Source organism: Schistocerca piceifrons, chromosome X (genome assembly GCF_021461385.2).
Source record: "Schistocerca piceifrons isolate TAMUIC-IGC-003096 chromosome X, iqSchPice1.1, whole genome shotgun sequence".
In the NCBI taxonomy this organism is placed as follows: domain Eukaryota; kingdom Metazoa; phylum Arthropoda; class Insecta; order Orthoptera; family Acrididae; genus Schistocerca; species Schistocerca piceifrons.
This window is the reverse complement of record NC_060149.1, coordinates 316718334-316735526: the sequence shown is the minus strand read 5'-3', so window position 1 is coordinate 316735526 and position 17193 is coordinate 316718334. Positions and strand designations below refer to the sequence as shown.

At 36.9% G+C, this 17193-nt stretch overlaps 1 protein-coding gene across 1 annotated transcript in view; it reads left to right on the top strand.

Annotated features, from left to right (window-relative positions):
- The window catches only part of LOC124721303 (protein artichoke), a 190042-nt gene that overhangs the window by 155885 nt on the left and 16964 nt on the right, over nucleotides 1–17193 (top strand). The window contains exons 9-11 of the mRNA XM_047246212.1: nucleotides 11633–11733; nucleotides 12229–12424; nucleotides 12509–12772. Of these exons, the coding sequence (XP_047102168.1) occupies nucleotides 11633–11733; nucleotides 12229–12424; nucleotides 12509–12772 (561 nt within the window). The remainder of the gene's footprint in view (nucleotides 1–11632; nucleotides 11734–12228; nucleotides 12425–12508; nucleotides 12773–17193) is intronic.

Genomic DNA, 17193 nt, shown 5'->3' with positions numbered 1-17193 from the left:
GAATTGTCTCATCACATTTCAGACCACTCTCACATTTTCTCACAAGCATCGCAAGATGTCCCAATAGCACCACTGATAAACAGTTTTCTTTTCATGCCAATAAACTTCACCAACAGCCATGTACTTTAAGATATTTCATTTTGTTCTGAAAGCAATCAATTTTGGCATTTCATTTTGCCAGCTTGAGGCCCCATACACTTTTATCCAAATAAACAAACTTGTCATATAGCACCATAAATCACTGGATATCATAAATTCCAATCATTATACAATTGCTTCATATGAAGACATGAAGTTTATTGACATTGAAAGTTAGTTGCCAGCTGCTGTCCCCTGGCCTTGGTGGACCAACAGAGATTAACAGTCTGTCCTTGTGGCATGAATTCAAAGTCAAAGAAAACTATCATCTGACCTGACCTTACAAGCTTTTTTGGTCTTGGAGAACATTTTCCGACCCATGGTGAAGACTGGACCTTGGTCTCAACATCATAACCATAGACCCAAGTTTCATCACCAGTAATGATTCTCTTAAGGAACATTCTTATTTGCACAATCTAAAAGCTCTTCACACATTGGGAGACAAAGATTTTTCTGATCTTGACTAACAAGTTCGGGGCTGAATTTGATGGCAACAAGATGGATTCCAAGATGATGTGTCAGAATTTCATGACAAGAGCCAACTGAAATGTTACATTCTTCTGCAACCTTTTGGACAGTTAGTCTTTGATTGGCACACACAATTTTGTTGATGTTCCTGACACGGGCATTGTTGGTAGACATCAAAGGGCATCCTGAATGAGGGTCATTTGTAATTTCTGTCTGGCCATTTTCAAACTATGTGAACAATTTGTAACACTAATTATGGTTTAAGCACTCAACACCATAGGCTTCCTGCATCATTTTGTGTGTCTCTGTAAAGGTTTTCTCAAGTCTCATGTGAAATTTAATGCAGATGCCTTGCTCCTCTAACTTTGCCATCTCAAAATTTGCAAACCATGTGACACAATGTTCTACTCAATACAGCACAGAACAATAGCTACCAGATATACAACAATGAAACTTGCAGTAGTTACACATTAAACACAGGAATGTGCAGGGATGCCAAATGAAGTTCACTCCTACACACCATCGGCATGACATTAGGAAAGTTCCACAATTTTTTGAACAGTCCTCATATGTGCATATGCTGATGATGTAGCAATTATTACTAAAAGAAGAGTTTCACTAGAGAGAACAATAGGTGAGCTGAAAGAAGCAACAGTACTTAAGAGTCGTAGCCATTAATGGAAAGTAGACTAAATACATGAATTTCACCAGGAAGGGAAATAATATCTTGGATAAACTACCAGCAGCTGGTTTCAATTTTGAACAAGTGGAGAACTTTGATTATCTGGGATCTAGTATTGATATGACAAATTCCATGTCAACTGAAATAAAACAGTGTATCCTAAGTGGTAGCACATGCTTCCACATATTTAGGAAATTGTTGGCCTCTACGTTATTAAATAGACAACTGAAATTTCTAGGTCATGATCAGGCCAGTTGTAACCTATAGATGTAGAACATGGACACTAATGAGTGCTTATGAGCAGCAGCTCAGGATATTTGAATGCAGGGTTCTGTGCAGGATCTACATGGCAATTCAGGATAACAACGGTTTCTAAAGATCTAGAATGAACACTGAGCTGGATCCCTCATACAGGGAGCTGACATTGTAAGAACAATACAAAGTAGGAGAACAGCCTGCCTTGGACATGTCCTTAGGATGGATACTGGATGAACAACTACAAAGGTTTTTGAATGGAGGCCAGCTGGATGAAGACAGAGACACAGACCATGAAAGTGGTGAACAGACGATGTAGAAGAGGATATAAAATCCCTTGAGTTAGAGGATGGTGGAGAACTGCACTGGAGAGGGCAGAATGGAAGAAACTTGTTGAAGAGGATAAGATCCATGCATGGTTGTAATGCCATGAGAAGAAGAAGAAGAAGAAGAAGAAGAAGAAGAAGAATGAAGACTCTCGTACTTCAAGAAGAATGTAATAACTCCAGTTTCAAAGAAAACACGTGTTTGCAGGAATGAATATTACAGAACTATTAGATTAATAATTCATTGTTGCAAATTAGGGGTATGAATTATTTACAGAAAAATTGAAAGACTGGTAGAAGCTGACCTCTGTGATTATCAGTTTTGGTTCTGGAGAAGTCTAGGAACATATGAGGCAATACTGACACCGCGATTTATATTAAAAACTTACATTTAAAGCATTTCATATATTTAAAGAAAGTTTTTGCACTGTTGTATAGAATACACTCTTCATAATTCTGGAGTTGGAATAGATAAAATACAGTGGACAAAATATCATCTACAAGTGAACTTTATCCATAATGGATGCAGTTGATCTCCGTGACTATTCCTTTATAGAGTGTAGAATACTAACCTAAAACTTGTACAGGAATGGACTGCAGTTATTAGAGTCAAAGCACATGAGAAGGTAGCATTAGTTAAGAAGAAAGTGAGGCAGGTTTGTAGCCAGTCCCCATTTATTCAGTTCACAGACTGAGCAAGTTACGAAGAAAACCACGTAGAAATTTGGAATGGGAATGAAGATTCAAGAAGAAGAAATTAACAACTTTGAGGTTTCTGTTATTGGTGACAAAGGTGTTGGAAGGGCAGTTGAATGTAATGGACAGTGTCTTTAAAAGAGATTATATAATGAAGAACAGCAAAAGTAAAAGAAGGGTAATGGAATGAAGGCAAATTATGTCAGGTAATGCTGACAGAATTAGATTAGGAAATGAGAAACTAAAATTAGTACATGAATTTCACTATTTCGGCATAAAAATAACTGATTATGGCTGAATTAGAGAATAAATAAAACAAAGACTGGCAATAGCAAGAAAACTATTTCTCACAAAGAGAAACTGGTTAACAATGAATATAAATTTGTATGTTATAAATCCTTTTCTGAAGGTATTTGTCTAGAGATAATCTTGTATGAAATTCAAACATGGACAGTTAACAGTTTGAACAAGAAGAGAATATAAGTTGGTGAAAAGTGGAGCAACAGAGGAATGCAAAGATCAGAGGGATAGATTGCCTAGCTAATGAAGAGGTACTGAATCAAACTGGGGACAAAAGAACTGTGTGACACAACTTGAGTGAAAGAACAAATTGGTTGACAGGATGCATCTTAAAGCATCAAAGTATGGTCTGTTTGGTAGTGGAAGAAAGTGTGAGTGTTTAAAATTGTAGAAGACAAGGCTTGAATGTTGTAAGGTATTTTAAATGGATACAGGTTTTAGTATTATAAAGGGAGCATTAGGCAACTATTGATTGCAACAGGGGAAAGAACATAACAGAGAATGAATGGGTAGCTTTAAGAGAGAGTATAGTTAAGGCAGCTGTCAGGCTCCTTGTACAGGACAGACTAACAGGGAGAGCTGCATCAAACCAGTCTTCAGACAGAAGACCATGACAACAACAATAACAACAACTGATTGTTGTCATACCCTTGATACTTAATGCCACCTTTGTGTCTTTATTGCTCTGAACATGTCATGTCTTGTCAGTCTCCTGAGTTCAACATACCACTCCCCAATGAGAAAATGCTGACTCAGTTTTTCAGGTGGATAGAGGGGACGACACGAAAACATGCATGAAAAATGGATGAAGTTTTACAGGCCCAGAATCATTTTTCTGAACAACTGTAGTTAATACAATGGACATAACAGCATGTTCATGGTTCAGATATCACCAACATGTGTCCTTAGTGTGTACAGTGATGAAGATGAAAACTATGTTATATGTTTCTTAAAGCTAACTGTGTGTAGATAAAAGAAAATTGTACAAAAGGGACCACTAAAATGAGGCTGTGCTGTTGTTAAGAAATTGACCTCATATTCAGGAGGATGGAGTTTGCTCTGACCAGCCATCCTGATTTAGATTTTCCAAGGTTTTTTTTAAAAAAAAATCATTTATGGCATATGGCAGGATGGTTCCTCCATCAAGGGCACAGTTGCCCACATGTTCTCTCTGTTTTTGAACTACTTATTTTCATTGCATTAAATTGAAAAATCCCATATCTTTGTATGATTATCCCTGGATGAATGAATAAATAAAATAAATAAATGACACATAAGTTGGTGGATTGTAAGGTGCAAAGTGAACCACTGTACAGCACTTGAAGATAAATTTAGCCTTGTTAATCATAGACAATTATGATAGAATACAAGTTGGCTGGTAGTCAGAGGGTTATTTTCCAGATTCCTTCTTGAATAATAGTCTTATACAATCCCTATTTCTATGATGTTGAGTAGGCACTTGGGTTCGGAGAGTAGTTAAAGGTGTCATTCATTTGTTTTGGACAGTAATGAGTCAACAATAAATTTGATCATACACACTGTTGTCATCATATCCTGCAGCTGCCTATGTAATTTCAGTGACTGATTTTCTCAGAGTATTAACCATTATGCACTGAAGAAAAAATTATTTCTTTTATCAACCATTGCTTCTTTCAGCATAACGATGGTTCCCAACTTTTCATGTTGGTTAAGCAAAGATGTTTTCATTGTACAATACAGGTTTAGATCCTGAAGGGGCACAATAATGAATTTATAGGAAAAAGTGCCTGTACTCAAAGAGGTGCCATTTACATTCCAAAAACAGTAGTTACTACTGAACTTATGAAGAGATACGTGGACTACATCTGGAGGATATTCATTACAGTTCTGTTGAACTACAAGCTTGCAGAATATTAGACCAACATTCTGTCTGGATTTAAGACTTTCTGACATAAAGAACTTAACTTCTTGTTTTTATGAGGCAAAATCATCAGATGTAAAAGTAATTTTGAGACAAACCCAGAGAATTGTAATAGGGTGATAAATATCAATTGTCTATACAAATAATCTGATGGATAATGTCAGAAGGTTGTTTGCACATGTCTTTGGAGAAGTTACAATGGTGAAAAACTGTAGCAAATTGCAGGAAAACCTGCAGAGGGTTGGCACATGATGAAAATTCCAAGATCATATATTCAAGAAGAGTCAGGTAATTTATTACTTTCTCTTACAGGGCTCTCACAAAATGACTATGACAACAAATTCAGAGATATTTGGGCTCATATGGGTCATTCCTTCTATCCACCATTAGATAGTTCGCAGAGTATAGAAGTTATGGGGGTCACCACTTCAGTAATTAATGCTTCAGAGGTTTTTTCTGGGTGTGTGAAGTGATAAAACTATTGTCATTTATGTTAATATTGCTGGCAGTCTTCATTAGGGTGACAATCATTCTGATAAAGGCTGCCTGCAATAGTAGCCAAAATATTGCTCATTTTATCATATCATGACACCAGAAGAAGCTTATTGAAATGATCTTCGGCTGGGAAAGCCCTCATACACCAGAGACCCTTTTGCAAGAGATCTCGTCCAAGATGACGTTCCATTTTGAGTAAGTTGATCTTGTCACAAAGTTAAGCACTTTTGTTCTTCTTCTTTTATTGATAAAGATCTAGTCTGCATTAATAGAATTCTCAAATTAATATGCTGACATACTTAGCATCTCATGCCATGCACCACACTGCTGTACAGTAGCTGTGTCGCAGCATGAAAGGTAGCAGATGGTGTTATTGGCAGCAACAGTCTCTGTGCTTTAAGTCCTCTATAACACTTTCTTGTAATCTTATGATTTACACTGAATTATAAAAGTATCTTTTCCTAACTTGTGACTAAGGGATGAAAATATGTTTGTATCATGCAACTACTTTCATTGCAACTGTAACAGTTTCCTATAATATTCCACCCTAAATGCATTATCAAAATAAGAACTATACTAAAAGTTAACACACCATCAATATTCCTTGCATGTATTACAGAAGTCAGGAGCTCTTCAGCTAAGCTATCCCACAAAGGTAGACTAACAGCAGAAATTGCTGCTACTGAGCTTCTTAATACATACATGTTATCAGAAATAAACCAATTATATTTCTGTCCAAAACATTGTAGCATCTACTCTGGAAATTAATGGAATATTGTGCTATGTGACAGATGTAATTATGATGTATAGTGGAAATATTAAGAAGGGTATCATAGACACCAACATGTTGAAACAAAACATGAATATCTAAGATTTGTGAAACATCACATGAAAACTCTGTATGTTTTATATACAGTTATTAAAATCACCAAACAATGTCTGAACCTACCTCCTTCCCCCTGTTCAGTCAAAATGCAGCATATCTCTAAATAAAGCCTGTGATTTTCTTGTGTTGTCTTGGATGAAATATAGGATACTGATAGCAGCATTTTTGTATAAAATTAAATGAGTAAATCTTTTAATGTATAAGTGACACTAACTGAAAAACTACCATCATGCATTTAAATGCTCATGTGGTTTCCACTGAGTTTAAATGGTATCTTGCATGTTGCATGTGTTATTCAAGACTATTCATGGCATTCCTCAGGAGAATCAACATTTATGAAATGACAATTGTTCAGAAAATTCCAAAAATGAGATATTTTTACAGTGTACACATTTCAGTAATTTTGGAATCAATAACAATTCTTGTATATACAGTAAATCAATTTCACTCCATGTGAATAAGCACATAGTTTGTAACTAAAATACAATTGAAGCATTAGTTGTGTTTTTTGTAATAACAAAACCAGAAAAAGTGTCATGTAAGTATGTGTACTGCAATGGAAATGCTTTGTCTTTCATTTATTCAAGAACAAAAACGTAAATCCTTATTTCATTTTGAAATAGTTATATGTAATTTTAGTGACATACAAAGTTTGGACAGAACGTTGCATGCATTTTCTACTAGTTTCAAGGAATATATAAACAAATTATTGACTACTTGTACTACATACTTCCAAATATCAATACAGTTTTGTACAACCTTCTGGGCTCCTAGAAGATACCATGCAGCAGTCATGCAAACAAATATGCATATTGTACAATAAACATATTGTGAATGAATTTTGTCAGTCAGGAATGAATTTAATGGCTGTATCTCATTCAGTTGCTGTGTAACTCAGTCTAACATTCACAAACATAGATTTAGGTAATTATTTTCTCTCCATTTTCTTTTTTCATAAACAACTGTGATTCTCTAAAGGTTTTCTGCGTGGATGAGTCAGGTTTTGGGTTAGACATAGGCAAGGGTTTCTCACTTCAAGTAGAACAATAACTGTAAAGTACTTCAATGTTGAAATGATCCTCTACATTTACACGGCAATATTTTCTTGTGTATACCTTGTAAATAATGAAAAAATCTATAGTTTAATAGTCTGTTTACATGATTGATTTAAGAGGCCTACTGACAAACTTTCAGATGTTTCTTAGTTATGTCTACTGAATTGATTGAGACAAGAAACCTGTATTCTCCAATAGCTTATTTAGATTCTTGATATCTATGGAAATAAACTAATTAAATAAGCACTAAATTAGTATCTGTACTACCACGTAAATGTAATGGATAACCAAAAGTTATGAACAAAATTACATGAATTATGCAATAACTCTTTGCAAAACTTGTACACTTTCATTGGGATACTGTTCAGCACCTACTACATTATAACAGATAACTTTTATTAAACTAGCTGTCCAGATATTGTCTACTGTGATCACTAATGACTGTTCATTGGACATCTTAGGGGACTGAAACACAATAGCAGCTGTAAAAGTCCTAGCACATACATCAATGAAAATTTTCACTGAAGTTTCATAAAGTAGGTCCACTTGATGACTGCATGTATAAATGTCCCAGTGCATCATATTTTGTAAATGAAATGACTATGAAACAGGACCATTGCAAACAATCTACTGAGTGAGACTTTCAGATGTGAGCTATACAAAGGAGAAGTGACTTTATTGTCAACTGCATGTACCACAGTTTAATGTAAATATTTTGTTTCCACTCTTGTCACACTTATCACGTAATCACAGAAAAAGTTAATTAGGACAAAACCAGGATACAGTTTAATTGTTCAGTAATGATCCTCTGGAGACCATAGCTTCCTTGCACTCAACATTCATCAAACAGTACCTTAACAGCAACTGAAAGTTTGTTGGTTGTTTTCATATAGACCTTGTACTTGTAGTTTTTCCCCTTTTATAATCACAGAATGTCCTACAAGTCTTTCAAAAGACTAGTGTCATACTCATGATGCTAATTTGTAACATTAATACCTAAGAATACTGTACTATTATAATGTAGAAGCTTAGATGTTAGCTCATGATGAAACTAACTTCAATTTTGTTGGTTAGAACATCCTCTGAACTGTTCATTGTATATTTTTGTGTCAATAGGAATGATATTATGCCATAATTCCAAGTAAATATGTGTATAGAGAAAAGCTTGTGTAACTGCTTTTGAAATTACTAACATCCATGAAACTTCATACATGGAATGTAAACTGGTGTGCAGAATTTATGGCCGAAAGTAACTTTCACATTATGAGTCAATGCCCAGTAACATAGCTCAAAGAAACTTGGAAAATACATTGAATTAACTGGTATAGTATAGTATAGAACAATACACTTACTGTGATTCATGATGGCCCCCTGGACATTACATGGTTTTTTAATCATGTTGTGTGATCATCACAATGGCAATTCATACCATGCAATGTGTTCCCATGTTGGCCACAAGGTTGGTAAAGAGCTTTTGTGGGAGGGAGTTCCATTCTTACACCACCACAGTTGACAACTGCTGGATGCAGTTGGTGCATATGGAAATGTGCAGTACATCTTCCCAAGGCATTCCACATATGATTGGTGGGATTTAAGTCAGGGAAATAGACAGGCCAGTCAATTTGCCAAATATCCTCTCATTCCAACAACCACTCCACCTGCACTGTTTGATGCAGTCACACATCATCATCCTTAAAAATGAAGTCACAGATGAATGCACCCCTGATAAGATGCACTTGGACAAGGAGTACAGTGTTACAATAATGATGACCAGTGAGTGAACTATGTCCAAAGTTTTTCAGAACACCCATGCGACATTATGCCTCCCCACGTCATAACATCTGGACCATCAAAATTATTACGCTCAACAATGCTTTACATACCCCCACATGGCAAGAAACCAGAACATGTGATGCAGTCAGGAACATTGTCAAATATGATCATTTTGGTGATACAAGAGTTATGATGTGAGGAGACATAATGTTGCCTGGGCATACTGATCTCCAAATCTTTGAACGTGGTACACTCACTGGTCAACATTATTTTAACATTGTACCCCTTACACATGTGTATCTTTTCAGAGGTACATTTGGCACTGATTTCATTTTTATGGATGGTAATGCATGACCACAAGGAATAATGCAAGTAGAGGAGCTCTTGGAATGAGAGAATATTTGACAAATGTACTAGCCTGCCTTTTTCTGAGACTCAAATCCCATCAAGCACATGTGGGATGCCTCGAGGAGATGTACTGCAAATTTCTGTACCCATCAACTGCCATCCAGCAGTTGTCAACTGTGCTGGTGTAGGAATGGAATGCCCTACCACAAGAACGAGAGGATACTTGGTGAATAGACTGGCCTGTCAATTTCCCTGACTTAAATTTCATTGAGCACATGTGGAATGCATTGGGGAAACATACTGCAGCATGTCCACATGCAACAATGATCATCCTGTAGTTGTCAGCCACACTCATGTAGGAATGGAACACCTTATCGCAATAACTTCTTACAGACCTTGCGACCAACATGGGAGCATCTTTCAGAGAATTCATTGCCATCCATGCTGATCAAATACCCTGTTAAGAGCCATGTGCCACCATGTTTAATGTCCAGGTGACCATAATGAATCATGGTGACTTCACTGTAATGATTGTTTTTCAACAAAAGTGTCATTCCTGTTTGTCGCATTCCATATTTCTGTCAATTACCTTCAAGACTACACTGTAGCAATTCCTTCTATGTAGTGTTCAAGTTTCATCAAGCTACATTAATTGGCAGTGACACATCATGTGAAAGTTATTTTCCTCATTCAGTTTTACACATAAGCGTATTGAGCCTTCAGCAACATGTAAATCAGAATAACTTCAACAAAAAATGAAATTAAATGTTGAAAGCATGATTATCTTTGTAAATACTTTCAAAATACACTCCTGGAAATGGAAAAAAGAACACATTGACACCGGTGTGTCAGACCCACCATACTTGCTCCGGACATTGCGAGAGGGCTGTACAAGCAATGATCACACGCACGGCACAGCGGACACACCAGGAACCGTGGTGTTGGCCGTCGAATGGCGCTAGCTGCGCAGCATTTGTGCACCGCCGCCGTCAGTGTCAGCCAGTTTTCCGTGGCATACGGAGCTCCATCGCAGTCTTTAACACTGGTAGCATGCCGCGACAGCGTGGACGTGAACCGTATGTGCAGTTGACGGACTTTGAGCGAGGGCGTATAGTGGGCATGCGGGAGGCCGGGTGGACGTACCGCCGAATTGCTCAACACGTGGGGCGTGAGGTCTCCACAGTACATCGATGTTGTCGCCAGTGGTCGGCGGAAGGTGCACGTGCCCGTCGACCTGGGACCGGACCGCAGCGACGCACGGATGCACGCCAAGACCGTAGGATCCTACGCAGTGCCATAGGGGACCGCACCGCCACTTCCCAGCAAATTAGGGACACTGTTGCTCCTGGGGTATCGGCGAGGACCATTCGCAACCGTCTCCATGAAGCTGGGCTACGGTCCCGCACACCGTTAGGCCGTCTTCCGCTCACGCCCCAACATCGTGCAGCCCGCCTCCAGTGGTGTCACGACAGGCGTGAATGGAGGGACGAATGGAGACGTGTCGTCTTCAGCGATGAGAGTCGCTTCTGCCTTGGTGCCAATGATGGTCGTATGCGTGTTTGGCGCCGTGCAGGTGAGCGCCACAATCAGGACTGCATACGACCGAGGCACACAGGGCCAACACCCGGCATCATGGTGTGGGGAGCGATCTCCTACACTGACCGTACACCACTGGTGATCGTCGAGGGGACACTGAATAGTGTACGGTACATCCAAACCGTCATCGAACCCATCGTTCTACCATTCCTAGACCGGCAAGGGAACTTGCTGTTCCAACAGGACAATGCACGTCCGCATGTATCCCGTGCCACCCAACGTGCTCTAGAAGGTGTAAGTCAACTACCCTGGCCAGCAAGATCTCCGGATCTGTCCCCCATTGAGCATGTTTGGGACTGGATGAAGCGTCGTCTCACGCGGTCTGCACGTCCAGCACGAACGCTGGTCCAACTGAGGCGCCAGGTGGAAATGGCATGGCAAGCCGTTCCACAGGACTACATCCAGCATCTCTACGATCGTCTCCATGGGAGAATAGCAGCCGGCATTGCTGCGAAAGGTGGATATACACTGTACTAGTGCCGACATTGTGCATGCTCTGTTGCCTGTGTCTATGTGCCTGTGGTTCTGTCAGTGTGATCATGTGATGTATCTGACCCCAGGAATGTGTCAATAAAGTTTCCCCTTCCTGGGACAATGATTTCACGGTGTTCTTATTTCAATTTCCAGGAGTGTATTTCAATATACTGGACCTTGGTTCATTTCATAACATTATTTTGTGACTGTAGTTACTATTTTCATAAAAAAATTTTGTAGGTCTGGTTTCATTACGCACATTAGACCTTTCACACAACTACCTGGAGAAGTTAGATAACAAGACACATGGTTTATTGGATGACTGCCTCTCACTAGAAAGAGTAAGTACCTGTGGAATAGAAAATTAGTTGCAGTACCATGAATCTGTGTAAACTAGTTCAGCTTCATAATAAAGTGCATCCACTGATACAATAGTAAGTAGCTTTTATCCTTGTACAAAATAGAAAAATAATTGTAAGAGTATTGTAGTTAACATAATTAATTCTTTATTCTCTCTTTAATTTAATTCCATTAAAAACTCTTGCTATATTGATCTTTTCAAATGCCTTTTCCCATATGTCTGTGAATAAAACTATGCACTCTGCTTTCTAAGCTAACAGCTCAAATAGTTATTTCATAAACCCTAACTAATATTCTTATCTCCAACATGTCAATACGGGTCAACTTGGGCTGGACCATTTGGCTTAAGAATGGAGAAGTCTCTTGTGATTCCACAGATGAAGAGCCCAGTGTGTTCCTGAGTTATATATAAAACAAATATATATCAACAAAAAAGTCTCTTGAAATATTAATTATAGTGCATTCTATGTCCTTAGGTGAATTTGAGTAACAACAAGATATCCTCCATAACAAGGAAAACATTTCCTAGCAATCCATGGATACCTTATCGTTTGCAAGAAATTGACCTTAGCTATAACACAATGCCAGTACTGTCATATGATATAACATTTGGGACTAAGAAGCTACAGTTGCTTAATGTGAGCCACAATCTTATAAATGAGATAAGGACAAGTGAGTAAAAGCAAAGTTTGCAGTATATTTGGTAATCTCATTTGAAAGTGATATAATAATAATAATTGTTAAAATACTTTCCAGATGCACTTGGAAACTTGACAGCACTTAAAGTGCTTGATTTGTCACATAATGAACTAACAGATTTGCCAGGAAATGTGTTTGGGCCACCACCAAATCTGACTTCATTGTATCTGTCATACAACAAATTAAAGAACTTGCCTCTAAAGCAAATATCTTCTTTAAAATCACAGTTATTATATATAGATGCAAGGAATAATGAAATAAGAGAATTTCCATTTGAGATCATGCCATTAATCAAGAATGGAACTGATTTGCTATTTTCAGGTAATTGTAATTTTCTATATACATTATTCATTGCAACAGAAGGTTGCAATAAGTTTAATTAAGCTTATCTTTTTCCTTTCACTCTTTTTCCCTACTGCCTAAATGTATCTCGGAAACAAAATGTAGGATTTATTGTAAGCATATTACAGCACATAATTCAAGGACAATTTGAACAAATATTCTGTTGTGCAGTTAGTAATGGGATATTATAGGTGCCTACATGCTATTCCTGGCCATTATTAAGTGTGTGGTAAGTTTCAGAGAGAAAGACTGACTCAGTGTTGGCGTTTGGTTTTATTAGTATAGCTCATGTAATAACTTTATTTCTAAACCATACGTATGCTGCCCATTTATGACATAAAATTGGCAATATCATTAAGGGAGGAGAGATTGCAGGCACACTCCATTTCATGTCCATCTTGAGACCAGCTGAGAAACCAGTGAACAAATCTGATGCTTGGGTTACCACCTATTTATAACATGATATAGGCCTATCACATTACAAACTTTAGGGTGGATATACCATTTTCAGAACAAGATTAACTTCCTCATCCTATATTCCTAGGTGATATGATCACACGAGTTATGATAGTGTACTGAAGGCATGGAAAAATCATCTTTAGACATTTTGGGGATTGTAAGTGGAACCAAATATTCTCACTACATTATAAAGGAAATAAATCTATTGACTAATGACTTGTCTCATAAAATTATTAGTTGTTATGCATCAGCATTTACTTACTATTGCCTTTGTTAAGACTACAATGATTTTACTTTACTGTGAGGACATGTCCACGAGTATGTCTGGTGACACTAAGACAGTCATAAATATTTATTTCTGTATATTAATATATTTATTAATTATAATGAATTACAAATAACTGTAATTATTTCAAACTAATCTTTTATGCCTTTTAGGGCCTCCCATCCAATATAGTTAACAGATTTTAATAATATTATTGTTAGGAGCACTAACCAGCAAACCAAATAACTACCAAGTTTGCTACCAGTGGTAAAAATATTTTAAGTATTCTATTACTAACATCATTGTTTGGTCAATCAACTTTTTTCTATAGTGACTTGCATATCTCTGTTTTAAAATATCAGAATTTCACATTTTTTAAAAATTGCATAATGGTGCAATGAAACAATTCTTTTTTAGTATAGCCCAAACACACATTTCCTTGTTCCATTCATAATGAATACAACATTTCGTAATGATGTGGAATGTGTCAGTTTCACATAAGTTTTCTTTACATGATATTTTTTATATATATGGTTACTACTTCACATCTAAAAATTCATCTGTTGATTAGGAGTTATCGTTCAAAAATTCTTTTAATTTGTTCTTAAATGCTAGTTGGCTGTTTGTCAGACTTTTAATGCTATTTGGCAAATCACTTAAGATTTTTGTGGCAGCATAATTCACCCCTTTCTGTACCAAAGTCAGATTTAATGCAGAATAGTGAAGATCATCCTTTCTTCTAGTGTTGCTGCTATGTACTTTGCTGATATTTTTGAACAGGGATGGATTATTAATAAAAAAGATTGTAAGTGAATATATGTATTACGAAGGTACTGTAAATATCCTGAGCTCCTTGAACAAATGTCTTGAAGGTGACCTTGTGTGGGCTCCAGCTATTACATGCTTTTGGGCAATGAATACTTTTTCTCTTAGTGATCATTTACTCCAAAATATGATGCCATATGAAAGTAGTGAATGAAAATGGGCATAGTAGGGTACCTACTGATCTGTTTATCACCAAAATTTGCAGTAACCCTCATAGCATAAGGAGCTGTACCTAACCATTCAGAATGTCATCAATGTGTTTCATCCAGTTCAACCTGAAATTTTGAATATTCTGCCTTAGCCACAGACTTCTGTTCAAAGTCTATATTTATCAATGGTGTTATGCCATTTTCTGTACAAGATTGTATATACTGTGTTTTCTCAGAATTTGCAGAGAAGTACTCAACAGTTTTCTGGAAGGCAGTATTTACAATTTCCTTAGCTAATTCTCTCTTTTTTTGAGGGGTGGGGGGGGGGGGGGGGTCATTAATATATGTTAAGAACAATAAGGGACCCAAGACAGTATCCTGTGGGATACCATTCTTGATGCCTCCCCAGTTAGAGGACTCTGGTGATTTATGCAAATTATCTGCACTGTTAATTTCAACCCTCTGTATTCTTCGAGTTAAATATGAGTTAAACAATTTGCATACAGTCCCACTCATACCACAATACTTAAGCTTACCTAGAAAAATTTCATGATTCACACAGTCAGACGCCTTTGAGAGATCACAGAATATCCCAGTGGCTGATGTTCCGTTATTCAGAGCATTTGATATTTGATCAGTGAAAGTATATATAGCATTTTCTATTAAAAAGCCTTTCTGAAAACCAAATTGACGTTTCATTAGTACTTCATTTGTAGAAATATGTGAAGCTACTCTTGAATGCATTACTTTTTCAAGACTTTTGGACAAAGCTGTCAGTAGTGAGACTGAGTGGTTGTTGTTAGCAATCAGAATAGCACCGGCACTGCAATATTGTATTTATTTGCCGGTACCGGGCATGCAACTTTCAAGTAAAACTTGTAATCTGTACGGGAATACACAGAATGGATGGGCAAGTACAGATCATAGATGTATGGGTGACAACAAATAGAATTTTGGGTCAGTGAGTCGTGCATGGATAAGCAAATAGTAAGGCAACCGCTCGTGATAAGCAGGAAATCCAGATTCTATTCCCAGTCTGGCACAAATTTTCATTGTTGTCATTCCATTCTACAGCTGATGGTAGTCATTATTCATCACAACTGGGAATTCATCTGATGTGTTTAATAGTGGCTGTGGTCATCACAGTGCATCATCATCAGAATAACACTGAAATTGCAATATCATAATTAGAACAGTATCAAAGGGATAAAATTTTAGTGGCTTTGGAGAACCATCCCAGGAATATATACATATCTGAATGGCTCTGTCTGCTATGGGCAATGTTTGCATGAAACTCATGGGACACATTTTTGTCACAGAAGGACTCTAGAAAACTATGGTTTTCAATCCAGGAGGTCAGAATTATTACTAGCTTTTAGTCGTCTGAGTCGACTTCCTGGTTGTCAAATTCAATACATAGGGTTCCTACTAAACCTTTACTGTCCTAATTTTTCTTTTTTGACATCAACTATTCTTAAAGTAATTGGTACATAATTAGAGTGGGTCATAAAGAAGTATTAGTATAAAGAAAATGGAGTCAACTATGATATTTTGGCATTTAATTATTTTTTTGAAAAGGTATTTTGACAGTTGTGTCCAGTCACAGTGGCATCATCATCAACATACATTGGTTCTTGAGAAATCATACTGATTAAAATAGTTTTTCCTCACATTTACATGGGGTATGCCTTGAATGAAGTCATTATTCAACAATATTAAGAGCACTGTTTTCACATCTCCCACATAGGCTATAGCAACAAAATGTGGGAAATGAGCTCGATTATTTTGGGTTCCAGTTTCACTTAAATGTATTGGTTTATCTGTATTAATGGGAGACATACTAATAAATGAATGGTGGGCAGAATTTGTTTGTACCTTGATCTTGTCATTGTTTGAGTCACAACTAGAACATTCAGATCATTATCACAGCACCAATAATAATGGATGATGTTTCTGTAGCTAGTGATGATAACTGGAGGGAAAGTGAATACCCAGAAGGCATAAAACTCATCTTTAATTGAATCAGTCACTCCATAAAACGAACCAAGTCATTTTTTCTGGAATTGAGAAAATCGACAAAAACTTTTTTTCTCACAAATGAGTTGCTGACATATGTAAGCATCATTGGCTATGATAATACCATTCTAGAGAGATGTGTTTGATTGGACTTATCCTTTCAATATTAGAGAAAATAAAATAGCAAACCTCTGGCTTACTTCTTTCTAACAATGAATCACAGTTTTACAAAGTACGTAGTTTACTTGTACAACAAATATAGACATCAAGATACTGACATGGCATATCAATAATTTTTCAATGAAAGGCAGTACAGTAGTGGACATATAAAAATATGTAGGGAAAAAGCTGTGACAGGTAATTATGGTTTCTAGTGCTTAGGTATGTAATAAACTTCTGATTACGATGCTGTGATATGTGTTACAACCTTTAATCAGTATTATTGTGTTCCTTTATTCCCACAACTTTATCGCCACATAATAAATCATTCATAAATTCAGAAACTGTCAGATAATGCTGACTCATCTTTTATCATGTTTAGAGAACAGGTATTTGGGTTGGACAGCTGTACTGTCTACATAATATATCTTGCATAAGGACACAGGGAATAAAATAAGAAAGATTCAGATAAAGACAATGATCTACGGCTGTGGTGGTGATGAGTGTGTTCAATAAACAGAATAAGA